The following is a 19301-nucleotide window of genomic DNA, read 5'->3' as shown; positions in this document are numbered from 1 at the left end:
CATGTATTACGAAAAGTACTAAGCCCTGCATATCCATCTTTTAAAAAGTTTCCTAAAACTAAATGCACATGTCTTGCAATCCTGCTAACGACCTTGACATGGCTCCAAGTTATTGTGTTTGTGTGCCTTTGCTCCGAGATTTCTTGTAGCCGTGTAAAGAAGGTCAATTGTACACAGCGTTACAGAGCACCTGACTGATGGCATAATCTAATAAAGTAGGCAAGGACAGTCACTATTAGAGAAGACCTCTAAAACAGTTTACTAGGCAGTGATGAGACAACTCCTCAATTGATGATATTGGGTTACAAATCAGAGATGATTTCAGTTAAACATCATGTAGCGTTCTTCTTCACTTGATATTTTTGAGTGTAAAATTATTAGCGATTATATCTACACTATTAATTGCAGCTAATAGTGAAATTGAAACTGTCATTTCACTATCTATGGTCAAACATGTAAATATGTCTTTGAAGGGCTACCAAATCTTACAACATTATTAAAGGGAAATTTTTCATAGCCGAAACTTAACTAAAACCATTTCTTAAAGCATATTATTTAATAACTTCATTTTCAAATAGCATTAACTCTCAGCTGTCAGAAGTGCTTTGGTCTTTGTGTGTAAATGTAGATGCGTTCATAAAGAACTTTCCGTTCATCAACCACATCAGCCCAATATTTCTATTTAAGCATCAGCAAATAGCACATAATTGTTGTTTTGGTACATTGTTATATAAAATGGCCAATATGATATTGGCAGTAGTAGTGCTGCACACCTCTACTTTTTATTAGCTCGAAAAAAAATGTGATGAGCTGATTGGCGTGTGTCGCATGGTTTCAGGTGTGTTAACTGATCCTCATGTGTGGGGCATCATGATCCTCATGTGTGTAGATTAATTCCCATGTGTGGGTTGATCCTTGTGTAGATTGATTCCTATGTGTAGGCTGATCCTCGTTTGGGCTGATCCTCATGTGTGTGTGTGGGCTGATCCTCATGTGTGTGGGCTGATCCTCATGTGTGTGGGCTGATCCTCATGTGTGTGGGCTGATCCTCATGTGTGTGGGCTGATCCTCATGTGTGTGGGCTGATCCTCGGGTGTGGGCTGATCTTTGTGCGTGGTCTGATCCCTTAGTGGATCAATCCTTGTGCATGATCCTATGCTAGTATGTGCACTGATCCTTGTTTATGCGCGTGTATGGCTGGTCCATGAGTGCAGATTCATCTGGATGTATGTGCTGATTTCAACGTGTGTGCTAGCTCATTATGTGTGGGCTGATTCATGTATGATCTGATCCATGTGTTTGGAATGGTCTATGCGTGTGGGCCTGTCCATATGAGTGGATTAAACAGTGAATGTGTCAGTTTTTATAAAAGAGGGAGTTGTCTTATTACTGTTTAGTCACCTGCACTTCTCTATGAAGGATGCTTGTACTACATGTCAGTCTATCTGCAGCAGTGTTATTAGTCTATCTTGTGGTGCTCAATATCAACTGTTGCATCTTTTTGTTATTGTTTACACGCTTATATAGTTATCAGATAATTTGTTGACGGCTTCGAATAAGTTAGCATTTAGAACCTGTCAGCCCTAGCTGCACACTGTGAATGTCTGCATTGTTTTAATGCAGATAAAACTTCTTTTCATAGAGTTTTACAGCTCTAAAAATGCAATTCAGATATTGAATCAGTATCTGTTGGGCTTTTGTATCGCTTTTATTTTATACCTAAACATGACAATGTTATTCGCTGTTTCGTTTTTATGGTAATTTAATTGTTCGTAACTATACTATGCTGTTTTGTCAAAATGCAGAGCATGATTACGTAAAAATCATTTTACTTTGCGTTTAGTTATTATCACAGATAATCATGGAAGAGTGGCTAGAGAGACAGTTTTAGGTGACTAAAAACAATGACGGGTATCTATGTCTATGACACTCATTAAGTGTTGTACGATTAATGCTCCCATCTAATTGAATATGATTTGTTACTGCGTGTCAGCTGAATGATTGTTGCATCCCAAAGCATGGCAAAGTTGTAGTAGAGTTGTCTGCAGTGCAGCACGTTCTCATCAATCAGAGTTTATTGTGTGGACGCTAACCAATCAGATCCTGGTCTGTCAAGTGATCACTTTAAGATCTTGTTAGTAATGATGTATTTCATGATCTGTTACTTTAAGTTGAGTCATACTACATCATGTATAGCATCTTACAGAACATTGCAAATTTACTATTATAGTTTCATGTACTTGACTTAGTTAGTACTAAACCCTAGTAGCTATGTCTGTGATTGTGCTATGTCGTCTTATGGCTCAAACTAAATGACTAAAGTGTGCTTGCTCCAGGATGATTTGTCGGAGTTGTGTTTCCGCTGACAGAGTTGCAGTTTGAAATAAGTTTTTACAAAGACTTCACAAAAAAACCAACTCAAACTACGACTATACAAAATGGGTCAACTTTTTTAGTCAATAAAAAACAGCATAGATATCCATTCCATTTTGACCACTTATCACCATAAACACAAAAGATAAGTCACTCCTTGATCTAGAATGATCTAGAATTGTGTGGTTTCAGATAAAAAGATCTGGTTGTAACTCAGGAATTAGTTGCTCAGTTTCTATTGATTTTAATGCTATTTTGAACTGATCCTTCGAGAGAACGGAATATACCACCATTACGTTTGTATTTTCGGCGCTATTGCGAGCTATTCTATGTCGTATTGCAGTTGTCAAAAATTGATTCACATAGTATGCAGCATTTTACCGATCTTGTCAGCGACTTGGACAAAGCTGTTGTTACAACCGCTTTTCGCTTTACACCAAACTGTGTGAAAGTACCTTGGAATAGATCCTTTTGGTGTAAATGCACCTTTAGATGCATTCCCGCAAATCATGCTGCCAACCCATAATTCTTCAGCAAATTATGTATCTCTTTCAAAGTTATTCTGGTCTTTGCCACAATGGACATGACTCGACCTCATTAAAGATATGTATTGGTTACACCATATCGTCAATGTGGTAGTAGATTGCGGGTGTATCGCTGTGAAAAACATTAAGAGACGTTATAAACAAGGAAGTAAGTTTGCGAAATTTACATGTTTTTTTTAAACTGTTTGGAAGCATTTCTGTATTAATCTTGGTGAAAATTTGTGTTATTACTGATATAGTAAAACATGGAGTTTTTCATATCACTGTTTCAAATTGAATGTTAATTTAATTTTAGTATTCAATATGTAATTTCATCTTTCTTTGTTTTTAAATGTTGGAGTTGTACGCTGCGGCAGTCATAGACATCTCTAAGACATAGAAAGGACATACAACTTTCATCTCAGTTTTGACTTTAGTTCCTTTTGTGACATTCTCTGAACTCTTTCATTTGACTATAGCCTCAGTGACTTTATGGCCACCTTGATATCAACATGAACATGTCACGGTTTTACCTGTCTTCCTTGACCTTTGTTTAGTGGTTATAGAATTCGACCGTTGCAGCTGCCATTTCCGAGGGTCTAGTAGATTCCTTGTTTATAGAAATAGAAGATATAGATAACAGGCCCCTTAAAAACGATGAATATCAATAATACCACCCATAAAGGGGCTTTAAAGAGATAACTCCTAAATATTCAGTATATGACCACGGAATATAAAGAGGATAACTCCTAGATATTCATTATATCACCACGGAATATAAAGGAGTAACTCCTAGAAAATTCAGTATATGACCACAGAATATAAAGGAGTAACTCCGAGAAAATTCAGTAAATGACCACGAAATATAAAGAGGATAACTCCCAGTTATTCAGTATATGACAAAGGAATATAAAGAGAATAACTCCTAGGTATTCAGTATATGACAAACGAATATAAAGGGGATAACTCCTAGATATTCAGTATATGTCGAAGGTATTTCAAGTCCTTGGATACTCTCAATAAACCAGGTCTGATTTTTATATTTGTTGTTCAAGTCAATCAACGTTGCTATTCATTCTCCTATTTAGTATGTTACGGACCAGAAAGGTGTAAAACTTGCTATTTGCTAGAAATGTCATTTCCACATTTTAATTTTTTAAGCTTATTTAGTTTGCACTTTGTTGCAACCAATCTGGAACCTACTAAATCTTCTACCATTATTTTTTTTTAATTGTTTGCTAATTATCAGTGACATGTCTGGCATGGAAATCGTTTTAGTAAATTCATTCTACCCCATACATTCCTACTTGTTATCTTCAAATCAGTAGACCTCAATGGATAGTACGCATTTATGACTTTTGCAACTCGCATGTGCCATGCATATTTGTAAAGCTGGACCCTTCCTAATCCCTCTTGTCTCTCACTCTGTTCTTCTCATACATATTATGTCTGTGAATGTGTCAATACTTGTGATTGTATTCACAGTCGTATTATAGCAACAGTGGAACCATGGAGTGTCCGAGACCTGTAAGGACCTGTCTTGCTAGTTACCCGCTTTAGTTGCTCTGTGATTCGCTATGCATAGTTTGAATTCTTTATTTGGAGTTGTTCTACCTCTGCGCTAGCATATAACACTGCTGTTTATCTGTTGGATTGGATCCTAGAAAGGTAGTGATGGGGACTATTGGCTGATCTTTCTATATAGTTGTTTGGTGTTTCAATGCTCTGCCAGTTAGATTCTTCAGCTGTTTCCTACATGCTTACTTTGAGCTAGATCAGTTGGTTGATTCTTAATTGCTTCCGTAGCCAAGTCTCCATGGAGTTGTGTTATCCTGAGTGGACAGGATTCAATATTTTAATGTAAATCATTGCAATGCGTTTAATTTAGTCCACAGCCCAAACTTGCAGTAGTAGCTCCGTAATAACTGAAGGTCAATCCACATAGTGTCAAAATAACTGATTATATACAACTAAATAAAAAATAATTGTTTTTGCTTATAATTTTGTTTTTACATATAAATATTACATGTAAAAGCTAAATTATAAGCAAAAACTATGGTAAAAATTTTTTGATAGTATCTACCTTAGTTACATGCATTTCACCAGGTGTCGGCCTCACGATGCATTGTTTTGGAAGCAGAGAGGAGGCGAAGGAAATATGCTGTGTAACTTATTTAAACTAAATAAAGGAGTAACTAAATTATTGTGCAATTTTTATTATTGTTACCTTTTCTCTTTTCATTTTCACTAGTTTTTTAAATTCAAACCTAAAATCTGATGTAGAGCTGTGACGGTCTATGTACTCTGAACTGCCAGCTAGTTTTCAAAATGGAGTTGTCTTCTCTACTAAAAAATATGATTCATGTAGCAGATATTTAGATACAAACCTCCTTGTCTGTTGAGGAGTTTAGTCTATGCTATTCAGGGCTTTGCTAATCTCTGATTTGCTAAACATCCTCCAATGGAAACTCGGTGTTAATCTGCTGCTAAATTCTGACTGCTCTATATCGACTTGACGCATGGTATAGTTTGGTGGTTAATTCTGGTTGAATGTTCAGGGATGTATATGCACAAATTCTATTATTTGTAATTATCTTATAGTCAACTTAACTTTTAGTAAATTATCTGAATAATTTAAAATTCAAATCGGTGTATAAAAATCTGTCATGAAAGCCGTTCTTTGTATGTTTAAAACTACTTTTGTAAGAAAATAAATTCTGTCAATTTGTTTTACGTCGTACAAAATCTAAAACAATGTCTGGTTTTATCTAAAGTCAAGTACTGGTTGATGGTTGTTTCTTGGAAGTTTGGAAGCATTCTTAGTACAAGCAGCCATGACCTCTGCTGATCGTTATACCAACGTTTGTTACAAGCCAGCTTTAGCCTTTGCTTATTCTGTGGAACAATTACTAAATAGATGACCTGTAAGCTCAGGTACATTTATAGCTCTCACAGCAATAACCAGTTTATACACTCGCCATGCTGTAGTTGGTTATCAGCTAATATAGGTATGAACAAGATAGTTACCTGGAGAGTTGTCTACTTTCTTTTTCTATTACAAATTGCAGCTCTCTCTCTACTTTTATGGTGTCATTGATTGGCAACAACTAAAATTCACCCATTTTCCTGACCTTGTCAAACGATTATGATCATTAAGTAGACAGATGCCAAAAATGGCCTTCAACTGCTGAAGCATTGTTAATTTCTACCTTTCTACCTATCAATGACTGTAGACTTGTAGCTCCAAATACAATTGTTTTCCTTACATCAACGCTTGGTATCTTTTTCAGCCTCCACCTGCTTCCGTTTTGAAAAGAATTCCATCGTCTCAACAGAAGCCTGGAAAAGAGCGTCCTCTCTCTGAGATTAACAGTAAGTGGTTAGTTAAGTTGATGCGAATAACTTGCTATGATATTGTGTCAAAACAACTAGGAAGCTCAAACTATGGTATAACTCAAACTAATGTACAACTCAAACTATTATATAACTCAAACTATTTTATAACTTGAACTATTCTATAGCTCAAATTATTATGTAACTCAAACTGGTGTAGAACTCAAACTATTGTATAACTCAAACTGGTGTAGAACTTAAACTATTGTATAACTCAAACTGGTGTAGAACTTAAACTATTGTATAACTCAAACTATTGTATAACTCAAACTATTGTATAACTCAAACTATTATATAACTCAAATTATTGTATAACTCAAACTATTGTATAACTCAAACTATTATATAACTCAAACTACTGTATAACTCAAACTATTGTATAACCTGAACTATTATATAATTCAAACTATTATATAATTCAAACTATTATATAACCTAAACTAATGTATAACTCAAACTATTTTGTATTATTTATTATTTTGCTCTTTATTTTTATTATTTATTTTATTTATTTATTTTACTATTTTGTATTATTTATTGTATAACTCAAACTACTGTATAACTCAAACTACTGTATAACTCAAACGTTTTTATAACTTAAACTAATATATAGCTCAAATTATTATATAACTCAAACTGGTGTAGAACTTAAACTATTGTATAACTCAAACTATTGTACAACTCAAACTATTATATAACTCAAACTGGTGTAGAACTTAAACTATTATATAACTCAAACTATTGTACAACTCAAACTATTATATAACTCAAACTGGTGTAGAACTTGAACTATTATATAACTCAAACTATTATATAACTCAAACTATTATATAACTCAAACTATTGTACAACTCAAACTATTATATAACTCAAACTATTATATAACTCAAACTATTATATAACTCAAACTATTTTATAATGCAAACTGTTGTATAACTCAAACTATTATATAACTCTACTGTATAACTCAAACCTTCAAATAGCATTATATTTATTTCTCTACAATTTAACAGATTGTACTATAGCTTTAATTGGCATTCACTATAAATCAATATTTCTCTTGAACTCATTCAAAATGTTCTCATACACATGTACATGTATAAATGTTATAAAACTACAGGGGCTAAATTGTTTGAGTTGGTTACTAACTAGACTGTGTTCTAGCAACAGAAGCAAACTGTGTTTTGACACATTATAGGCTGGCAGTGATTCAGTATTCTCAGTCTATAGTACACTACATATCAAATACTCAATGAATTACATCAATTACCTGCCTCTATATACATTTATATTAAGATAACTAGAGCATTCTGATCGGTAGTCATCTGTACTTACAGCAGAGACCATGATGTCTATTAAAGGTTGACTTGCAACAAAATTCACATTCCAGTTATTTGGTATCAAAAGGTTCACCATGTCTTACTCTGCTGTGTTGTAGGTGCCAAGTGTGTGGAAATGTGATTACAAGCTCTTAAAAGCTCAAAAACGAATTGTAATGTGAATATTGTAATGTGAATTTTGTTGCAAGTCAACCTTTAAAGTGCTGTTCAGTAGATCTCATTGTACGTAGTAAATGGGCTCATAAATTCCTTTGCAGGTTATTCTATCAATGGTGGGGAGTTATGGTCACTTGTTTGAAATCCTTTCTATTTCACCAACTTTATACCCTGTTATTAGTTCTGATATCTTCTTTATGTTTCATAATGCATCATCATTATACTAAGGAGTTATCTTTTCTCTGCAATATGGTTCTTATTTATATTCTATCTATTCGTTATTTTGATTTTTTTATTACCCTATAAAGGTTAACTGATTGCATCTATTTATAATAACACTAGCCAAATGCCCGTAATTATAATGGTAATGGAATAATGAATTCGAGTAACTTACTTGGAAAGCTAGCTCGTTACTAAAACAATATATCCATGTTTTGGGCCAGCTTAAAGCACATAACTTACATAATTTTTTTATTATACAGTTCAATACATCAGAGTTTTGGCTTTCGAATGAGCCTATATTCAATACAAAAAGAATAATAGAACTATGAAAAGTAGGGTGTCAATAGTACGTCCTGCAATTAAAAAACACTTGGTTGCGGTTTCCACAATGTGATGTCACAATTATTATTTAGCCTTAGGTAGTCGATCCCTTTCACTGCCATTGAGGCTGCGCTTTTCTGTGACAATCGGTGCTGTTAAACCCAGAGAGTGCTGATAATAAACTAGGATTCTAGATAATCAACAATGCCCGGGGATCGTGCTAAAGCCAGACCAATATAAACACATGTTCTGGGTTAATTAATTATGCTTCAATAAATATACTGTCGTTGATAAAGGTAATGAAATCACATCGATTAAATTGTGACCTGCGGTTGCATGGCCCTGAGACTATATAGTCAATCTATATATATATGTCAATCGCACTTTCGCGAGATCACGCAATGCTTGAAATTAATTAGTCTCAGTCGCGACCCTCAACATCAAAATAAAATGAGAGGGCTAGTGCATAATATCATCAGGAAAACATAGTATGGTGCTTGGAATCTGAGTTATTTTTCATAGAAATAATCTATACATGGAGAACTAATGACACTGATTCCATTGTCATCTTCATTGGTTCTCTGGAGTTGTCCTACCTTCGCCTGACATTAGCGTAATTATCGTAGTTGATAAATGTAAGCGGTAAGCAATAAAATAAGCGGTAAGAGCACACAACACCGCATATGAAAATTGTGACGTCACAATTTTCAAGTGTCTATGCCATTGAACATTTCTGCGGTAGAGCTCTGGCGAAATCCTATAAACACCAACCAATGTCTGTCTCACCATATCAAACAATGGTTCATTCAAAAGCCAAGACTCTGATGTATTGAAATATATGATAAAAAATTATGTAATTGATGTGCTTTAACAATCGTTACACGTAGGTCAACAGTGCTAGTTATTAGCTCTCAAGCAAGTACTTTAAGCGTGCGTATCTTAACCAATGTAATGACTATTTGCCCAATGAATCCATTGTATTTTATGTGGTTTAATGGTTAAGTTCGCCTCCTCTAGATCTGGAGGTCCTGAGATCAAATCCAGTGTCGTGCGGATTTTTCATTGCTAGATTTTAATTGCTATAACTGGACACACGGTTTAACAAAAAGACAAACACTGAAATTTATATATTGATCATGATATTTCATTTTTTAGTAAGGATTTTGATGTTAGCAGATCAAAAAACTATTGTTTAAAGGCAAAAGCTTTCGTGTTGCTGAGCTCCAAGCTGTGGAAAAGGAGATAATTTTTCAGCAAAACGCAGATTTATGAATTACGATGTCAACGTCCATTATTAGCCAATGCCAGAATGGGAGACAAAAGCACATAGGTTGAAAAATATTGAAAAACGTGGAAATTTAAAAAATAGTTTGTAAATTACTTTTTCTCGGATGCCATCCGTTTAAATGGGCACACAACTCGCCAAACTCTGTACATTTTGAGTTTGAGTTGTTATACAATAGTTTGAATTATGTGAATCATTTTGTGAGTTTGTGTGACCATTTTAGAAAACTCTCAAAAACCTATCAGCATATGCTCTGCTTTTATGAATTAGGATTGTGAACAGACAGTTCTTACATAATCTAGTTTAAAAATCGAGCCATTTTAATATCATTATATAATTAATAATATATACTTATATAATAATATTTAATGTTAACCTTTAAGCGGCACATTGACCCTAGGCAGCAAACTTGCCTTGCAGCACTTAAGATAAGCATGTTTCGCTAAACCGCTTTTGATAAAGTTCTGCTTTTATTTATAATTATTTTCACTTCAATTTTGTGTGAATTTAAAAAAAATTTTATGTTGGATATTATTTCAAGTGTGAAGTCAAGTATTTGCAGACAATTTACATCGCATGTTGGAAATTTTTTCTGTTTAGGTGATTGCAGGTGACTTGTATTACCTAGTTGGAATTTGACACAGAATGGCCACTAATTGGAAGGTATATGTAGCTCCTGTTTTTTTAGTGGAAAAGGTACAATTTGACACGCCCATACAGCAGTTCAATGATGTACCAGCTGGCCATGTTTCTGCCTGGGATGACCACGAAGACAAGGTAAGTTCTACAGATTGCAAATCAAATGGCAAGATTGAAATTATGGTGTTTTATTGGAGTTGTCATCTCTATAGTTTGTCGTTGGCACTATATGTGAAATTTATTATCATGGTGTCATTACTTTTTTAGTTTGGTCATGTCCTTATGTTTGTGATGATTTCAAACTTATCTTCCTGGATTACTTCTCAGGCGGTACTCCTCATTTAATGGCGGTAATTCGTTCTAGAAACTTTGTCGATAAGCGAATTCGTCCATAAATAAGTTTCCAGATTGTAAAAACCTAGATTAGACCATTTTGTTATCATTTAACAATATGAAATTTTCTACTTTTTTCCTCATACATTAAAGCCTTAATTATAAATTAAAATAATTAATTATAATTAAATACATTAATTATTTACTGTTATGGTTGTGTATTAAAGTCCTATTTAATATTTTAGTCATAAATTTCATGATTTTAAAAATCTAGGCTAAACTAAAATATCAGAAGTGAATGGGCCTAACCATTTTGTAAACATTGGCAGTATGTATAGTAATGTACTACCAGATGTCTTGTAGTTTTACTGTCTTATTTATCCTGTTATTGTGTAGTACAACACAACACCTGGATTATCTATGCTTCTTAGTCGATTATATTTTTTTCTGTTTTTTATATTTTTTATCATGTTTTTTCTGACATTATGAGGGATATAAGAGTATTGAACTTGAAAACAGACATATACAGATACAAAGTATAATACAACAATACAACAAATGCTGATATAATCATAGAAAGCGTATGACTAAAGTGGGAAGATACTCACCGAGAGATGGTGATAGGGTGGTTGCGTTGCCAGCTGCTTTAACCAACTTATTGCACATATGTAACATTGTACATATGTGACATCATACATTGTACATATGTAACATCATACATTGTACATATGTGACATCGTACATTGTACATATGTGACATCATACATTGTACATATGTAACATCATACATTGTACATATGTGACATCGTACATTGTACATATGTGACATCATACATTGTACATATGTAACATCATACATTGTACATATGTGACATCATACATTGTACATATGTGACATTGTGACATTGTACATATGTGACAGCATACAGTTATGCTCACAGCTGCGCCGCTGCAGCACTGTTGTAATTGCAAGGGATTTGAGTTAAACGAATGTTGGATCAGTTTTAAAGTACAGTGCATCGCTGCTTCGAGTTGTCGTTAAACAAGAACTACTTGTACACATACTGTGCTCATAGCTAACGATTAATATTATCGCTTTTCAATCGTCGAACTGTCAATTCATTATATGGTCTTTTTAATTGGTCAAATCCTTTTCTTATGTTCAACACTTTTTTTTATTTCTCAATTTACACCCTCTGGTTGGACTGGTTCATGAACTAGGAACTTTCTTCTCACATGGTATGTTCCAAGGCTTGTAAACAACATAAAACATCTATCTAGTTAGAGGATATGCTGTTATGTGAACTGAATAAATGGACATAAAAACTGTTTTGACATGGTTTATTGTTGAAACATTGAAGATGCCAATAAAGCCTGGTTCCCATATACGTCGCAAAGCACCGATGACAGCACTGCAGGCCATTGTGGTGAAATGTCAACCTACACACTGGGCACCGCCGGTAGCTGCCGGCGGTCAACGCAAGAGTTTAGTGCTGCTCAAATTTTGTGAAAAGCCGCAGGCAAACGTTCCCGAAATGCACTGTACATGTGAGGGTCAGCATTATCAAAACGGCATGACGAGCGAACATTTGATTATGCGATTATGTTTAGCGTTGCAGCTTTATATGTGAACAGAAGCCGCCTAGCGTCGCAAGCATTTTGCTGCACAAGTTACCGCCGGAGTCTCGCAATCGATATGGGAACCAGACTTAAGCAAACGCGTTGTTAAACAAGACCTACCTGTATAGTAAGTTGTCTCCTCTTTGTTGATTATTGGACTGACAAGTTAGTTGTAAGATTTATTTTTTTCTGCAGGACTCGTCGAGGGGTCATCTGGGTGGAGATTATAATAGAGAACTGGAGTCTACCGCTCCCTTTCCTACAGACCTACTCGAGTCAGTCAATGATGAGCTCAAACGCAGGTTAGTGACATCTTGGCCTGCTTCATCTCCACTTTTACTGTCCCAATGCTTAGTCTAGTCTGCAGGGAAAGCAGGTACAACATGTATCAGTGCATAGTCTAGTCTGCAGGGAAAGCAGGTACAACGTGTATCAGTGCATAGTCTAGTCTGCAGGGAAATCATGTACAACATATTAGACACCTGTTGGCTTGACCCAGATTCCTAGAGTAGTTTCCTTTAAAAATCTATTTGACATATAATGGCAACGATGCAAACTTTCAAAATACAGTGAAACTCGGATAAATCGCCCTCGGATACATTGAACACATGGTTAACTCGAATGGATTTGCTTGTTCCGTTCCCACACAATGATAAATGGCTTTAGATAACTCGACCGAAACTCCGTTAACTCGAACAGTTTTTTGCCAAACGGCTACCGAGACGGTTGTTACTATTGCTTTAGAATATCACTTTATTCCAAGCCATAGAGATAAACAGCAACTTTTAGTAGTTCTTAGGCCTCGTTATTACCAAATATTTTCATTAACGACTTTTCTAAAGGTTTGCAAAAATCAAATTTTACCAAACATCCATTTAGCAATAAGCCCTCCGAAAGCAAGAAAAGCGAGGTAAAATTTGGATAACTTTAAAGTAATATCGGCAAAATTGATAATGGGTTTTTAATAGTAAAGCAGTTTTGTAATAACTGACTTACTGCAAAATTGATCTTGGTTAAAACGCTCGGTAGAAAAATACGTATGTATTTTTTCTGAGCGTTTTAACCGCGATCAAGTTTTGCCAATTTTAATCTGAGAACGTCCTGGCAGTCACATCACCTAAAGCAACAAACAAATCTCAAGCGATAGAAAAATATCTATACTTTCTGATTAAAAATATTAAAAACTTCACACGAGAGACCCTTTAACTTGCAACAAGCAATTTATGCTTTTGATTGATATATAGTTTGTATATGTACATGTATCTACTGATAAATACGTGCACTTATGACTGTCCTGATAACTTGAACGCTCTAATAACTCGAACACTCTTGCTCGGTCCCTTGAAGTTTGAGTTATCCGTGTTTCACTGTAATAGTTTTGATAGTGATAGTATCCTGCGCTTCATATTTGGACGTAGCCATGAAATATGCAGAAAACTTGGCGATATGGTAGCATTTCATTCATGCCTTCTAGGAAGTATAGCGCAACACTTCTGTATTATATAGGAGTTATCATTTCTATATTGGGAGTTACCTTCTCCATATTAGAGCTCATTTCTGTATTTTAATTGTGGTATAAATTTTATATGGATATTTGATCTACCAGTGGTCATCTTATTAGTGTTATTAGTTCCATAAAGACACAGTTCTGTTATTCCTTTGTCACTTCTTTGCTGTTAAATTTGGGTATTTAAGGTACTTGATATAGGATATTGATACTGAATCAAGGTTGTTCGTGTCTTTACTGGAGACAATATATATTGCGGTTCAAAAGTGAATTTTGTCAAATACATGTACATTAAATTAAATATTAATATATTTATTAGCTGCTCACTGGCATGGAGGTGTTTACTAACTAGTGTTTGTTATATTCAGACAGAATGTACGGTCATTACGCTGAAGTTACTAGCGAGTTCTTGTTAACATTCATGTGTGGAGCAAGTGTTCTTGACGTGGAGAGAAAACATTCTTTTAAATTCACTTGGTTGGCGGCTTAACCTATAAAATAAATTGCGTTCATTTCTGGTCAATTTTAGCAATTGTTTGGTTTCGCAATTGTATGAAGTGTACTACTACTGTGTAATTTCAGTGTTTCATGAAATTTTTCTTCATTTGTTAAATTTTGCAAATTTCCATTAAAATTCCATTGTAAATGGAATTTACAATGGCTATTCAATTTTAGCGCAGTGTTTGCCATTTTCCAATTTTTAACCAATCAAACGAGCTTGATGCCCATCGAATTTCACGCTAACATGCGCTTGTTAAAAGTGCAAAACTTGCTCCCGTTCACCTGAATGTTATCCTCCTCAAAAACTTGCTAACGTTTATTATACCTTTAGATTAATTTAGACAACTTTGTGTTTTCGCCAAAACTTTGTTTCAGGTCATATTTGCATGGTATAAACAGTCCTAGAGAGTGTGCTTGGTAGTTGATGCAATCTTTGTTTCAATAGAATAGACCTTATTTGGGCATGACATGTCCTTGGAGTATAATTAGTTCCAAAGGGCCTTATTTGGGCATGACATCTCCTTGGAGTATGAGTAGTTCCAAATGGCCTTATTTGGGCATGACATCTCCTTGGAGAATGATTAGTTCCAAAGGGCCTTATTTGGGCATGACATCTCCTTGGAGTATGAGTAGTTCCAAATGGCCTTATTTGGGCATGTCGTTTCCTTGGAGTATGGGTAATTCCAAAGGGCCTTATTTAGGCATGTCATCTCCTTTGAGTATGAGTAGTTCCAAATGGCCTTATTTGGGCATGACATTTCTTTGGAGTATGAGTAATTTTGTTTAACAGTCTCTGTGATCCTAGGGGTAGTGGTGTATTACATGAGTTCCCCAGTGGCTCTGATAGTCTCTCTCCACCCCTCCGTAACCACGCCCTGCACATGGTCACTACGGCAGATGATCAAATCAGTCTCTATGACAATGACACCTCCGGCAGGTACTTCCTCCATCTCTCACTGCTCTTACCAATTTATGTTAAATCCTCACAAATCCATATCATGCTTTGTTTGGGATTTTGGTTGGTCGCTGAGTGAAGCCCCTTTTCTTCCTTCCGCCACTGCCTTCTGGTTTGCACTACGCTGAGAGAGAGCTTTCCTTGTTAGATTGCTATTTGTGCCTGTGGATGTTTTCCCTAACAACTAGCATGGTTTTTAGTGCAGGGTCGGCTTATATTTTATGTTTCATTGTTTGGATGCTGTTGCTAATAAATGTAGATACCGTAAAACCTCTATTTGAACACCACGGCACTCTATTTTTAGACTCTTCCTTCATAGTGACGGTCAAATAGAGGTGGGGTTCAAATAGAAGCTGGCGTTGTATTTATCAAATAGTTCGTCAGAATTTTGGAAAGCTAATTTTAACCTATTTACGGGTGAAACGAATGTCGCTTATATTTTGCGCTCTCCTTTGAGCGGAGCAACAGTAACGCTTTTAGATGCAATAAATCTGCTAACTTACCGCCAAATATCTCTACCAGTTGATATTTATCGCTTGCAATTAACCTACGGTGACAAATGATATTATAGCCTGTACCCTGCTTTGCAGTTTGTTGGAGTGTTTAATTTTTATTTCATTTTAAATTTGAAAGCATATTTTCATTTCTATAAAATTTATACAAATTTTGGTTAAAGTTCATTGCACTCATTGATACATTGTATGCTTGCTACAGTTTGCAGCCAAAACTAGTTTTTTATGTGCAATAGAAATAGAGTTGGGAGCGTGGAATCATTGTAAGTCATGATAAGATAAACACAGGGATGCTATCATATAATATGCTATAAATCTGCAAATTTATAAGGTGTATTATAATAATCTATAAAATGCGACAAATATATATTGAAGAACAAGTGACATAAACGAACCATACTTATATTACATGCAGAAATAAAAATTAACATATTTGAAACAAAACTATTTGCATCATTTGCTCGGCCAGTTGCATTCTGATTGTTGCTGTTGATGGAACAAACATTTTCTTCTAGTTGTCCAGTACCTTCCACAATGTCTTCTGACCTCAACTCTTTTTCTGCACTGCTTTTTGAGCAGAGCAAAATTGCATTTCACGCAAATGATAAACTTTTAGCCGCATGGGCGCTAAGCACAACCTTTAGCTTAAAACTAGTCATTCATTTACCATCATAAATATAAACCATTTGTAACCTGTGTCAAAGTAACAAGACCATGCTAAACTAGGAACTACTATTAGCTTGATACAGTTATTACCTAATTACGTATTTCTATGGTGTTGCTTTCAAAGTTTTAACGAAAAACCAAAAGCTTTGGAGTTGAAGAACAGACTTTGATACGAACGGAAACAATGAAATAATTAATTATTATTGAAGCCATTATTAGTACGATTTTCTGGACACTTCCACTGATCACTTGCTATTATGGGTTCATAAAGATCAAAGAATGTTAAAAATGATGGTCAAATAGAGGTGGCGTTCAAATAGAGGTGGCGTTCAATTAGAGGTTTTACGGTAATCGCTTGTGGTAGTTATATGGAGATACAATGTATGTTTGTCTGCTAATGTTAACAAGTTGCTGGTCTGTGAATAAGTGTGGAGACAATTCCAAATAGTGAAGTGGTGAGCATGTATTCACAGTCAAATGTCGACAATCGCTTTGAGATCTTTGTTGTGCACTGAAACCTTTGTAGATTGGATCAAATATTGCTATGCGAGAACGAACTTTGCATTTCATACACTGTAACTTGCTCCATAGCTCAAGAACTTGATGATAATTATTACATGTAGCATTACCACGAATTATATAAGACTCAAAAAATATAAATTTTATGTAAGAAATTGTATGTAAAAAGGGTTTTTAATGTTTTTATGTTAAAGACAGGCATACGGAGGTATAGCCTTGGTGATAGTAGTGATACAGGAGCTGAACTGTCTGTTGGTAGAAGGGAGGATAGAGATAGGAATCCAGTCTAACTTAAAGGTTGACTTGCAACAAATTTCACATTACAGTTGTTTGGTATCATAAGATTCACCATGTCTTGTTGTCACCACGCCTTCTATGTTGTGTTGTGGGTGCAAAATATATGGGAATGTGATTACAAGATCTTAAAAGCTAAAAAATAAACAGAAAATCGCAGCCACACGAGACCGCCGTAGTTTGGATTCGCTTTCCAAAACGGCTCAAATGGAACGTAGCTGTTACAGGATGGTTTCTGTTTACACTTTCATGCAACCTCATTCATCGAAGTATTTTCACAAATATACTTCAAGCATTCAATAAAACCATGTCTATTGTTCTTACGCGTCTGTTTTATCGTCATTGTAATGCTGTCACTTTTAGCACTGATATCTTATAACTTACCGTAAAAAATCGTTAAACTTTTTAACCTTAGCTCGAAGGAGTACATATCATTGTCTAATAATCATGACGAGCCTGTTGGTTACCTGTGATAATTGAACAGCGCTGCAAAAATTATTTGCGAAGTATTGGGTCACGTGATCAAATTACGACTTGACGATTGAATAATGCCGAAACAAAACTGTAAAGTAGCGAGCATCTACATTTAATACGGGGACTTCGGTAAAACCCGAAGTGTTTGTCATAAACTAGTGCTACAATATGTTTTATAGTGAGCTTTTTATTGGCCTTCCAATACACGTGAGAACATCACGTGACAAGACGATAACCAAACTGTAATGAATACGTCAGATAAATAAAGAGATTCCAATCTACGGCGGCTTTTCATTTTTGAGCTTTTAAGAGCTTGTTGTCACATTTCCACATATTTTGCACCTACAACACAACAGAGTAAGACATGGTGAATCTTTTGATACCAAATAACTGTAATGTGAATTTTGTTGCAAGTCAACCTTTAAGCAACTTTAGCTATAAATTGAAATAAATCAATTTTTTTAATTAAATATTTTTCAGTTTCAGATATTCTGAATACGGAACATGAACTTTAAACGAACATAGCCTACTTATATTTTTGTATTTGATTTTTGTTATTTTTACATTATCTTATTTATCTTGTCTAATATTACCTCTATGTCTTCCTTCACATCACTTCAAATTTATTCCTCCAAATAACTACTAGATGACTTCATAAATATTTTAAAAAGTTTATTATGTTATTCTTTATTTTTTTGTGTTAGGTTTAGGTAAAGCATTACTTTCTCCTATTTTTATCACTACTACTGCTCACACTGTGTAATATTATTACACAGTGTGAGCGTTAACGTATGTATTATTCTATAATATTATTGTAATAGTATTATATGATTATATTGTTACAATAATAATATGTATCATATGATTCAAGTATTATAAAACCAAACTATGGGTAAGAGTTGTGTGTGTGTGCTGATTTATAAAATGCAAGTTATTTCATGTCGAGAAAAATATTTGCTCAATATTCACATCATACATTGAAAACTTTGTATGCTAAGGCGATCGGTGGTAAGTCGAGGTTTGACTGTACATACTATATACAGTGCAACCTCTGTTCTCGAACATAATCCGTTCCAGAAGGTTGTTCAAAAACAGAGTTGTTCAAGATCCAAAACAATTATTCCCATTAGAAATAATGTAAGTAAATTGTAATCTATTCCAAGCCGAGACAATAACTTTGATAAAGTATTTTTTAAACATTTTACACCATAAACTGTACTAAATACTACATACTATAAATAAAAACGAATAGATATAGATCGTGTTTATTTTTAATAAAAGATTTTCTATCTATCACGATGAAAATAGAAAACAAAAAGTAAACATTTCGTATGCTTTGCTCTTAAAACATCGAAAACATTCTAGGTTAAGATACAATACCAAAAATTGCAGAAGTTGATGATGAAACAGCAAAGAATACAGATCAGTTACATCAAAAATCATGTGAAAAAGAAAATATAAACAGCAATGACATGTTTACTTCACATATTTGAAGGAGAAAACAATTTTCAAAAACAATTTAAGGTAACTCGACTGGAGGAGTCGTCTCCCTAGCAAATCCCAGATGGTTCCTCCCTTTTTGTAAAGAATTTATGAAGCGTAACTTGCTTCTCACTTTGTTAATGAATGTGTCCACGCTGTTTCCGGAGCTGTTCCAAACGTTTAAT

The 19301-nt window shown here is 34.6% G+C and overlaps 2 protein-coding genes across 3 annotated transcripts in view; one reads left to right on the top strand and one right to left on the bottom strand.

Annotated features, from left to right (window-relative positions):
* LOC137396452 (uncharacterized) overlaps positions 1-19301 on the bottom strand; it is a 140377-nt gene that overhangs the window by 38288 nt on the left and 82788 nt on the right. The window lies entirely within an intron of this gene.
* The window catches only part of LOC137396782 (mitogen-activated protein kinase kinase kinase kinase 5-like), a 48105-nt gene that overhangs the window by 11283 nt on the left and 17521 nt on the right, over positions 1-19301 (top strand). The window contains exons 9-12 of one of the 2 annotated variants that reach the window (XM_068083090.1): positions 6188-6269; positions 10303-10391; positions 12402-12508; positions 15020-15151. In XM_068083090.1, coding sequence (XP_067939191.1) covers positions 6188-6269; positions 10303-10391; positions 12402-12508; positions 15020-15151 — 410 coding nt within the window. The remainder of the gene's footprint in view (positions 1-6187; positions 6270-10302; positions 10392-12401; positions 12509-15019; positions 15152-19301) is intronic. The other variant, XM_068083091.1, reaches the window with a different exon arrangement.

Source organism: Watersipora subatra, chromosome 5 (assembly GCF_963576615.1).
Source record: "Watersipora subatra chromosome 5, tzWatSuba1.1, whole genome shotgun sequence".
NCBI lineage: Eukaryota > Metazoa > Bryozoa > Gymnolaemata > Cheilostomatida > Watersiporidae > Watersipora > Watersipora subatra.
The sequence above is the reverse complement of the archived record's forward strand: the minus strand, read 5'-3'. Positions and strand labels throughout refer to the sequence as shown.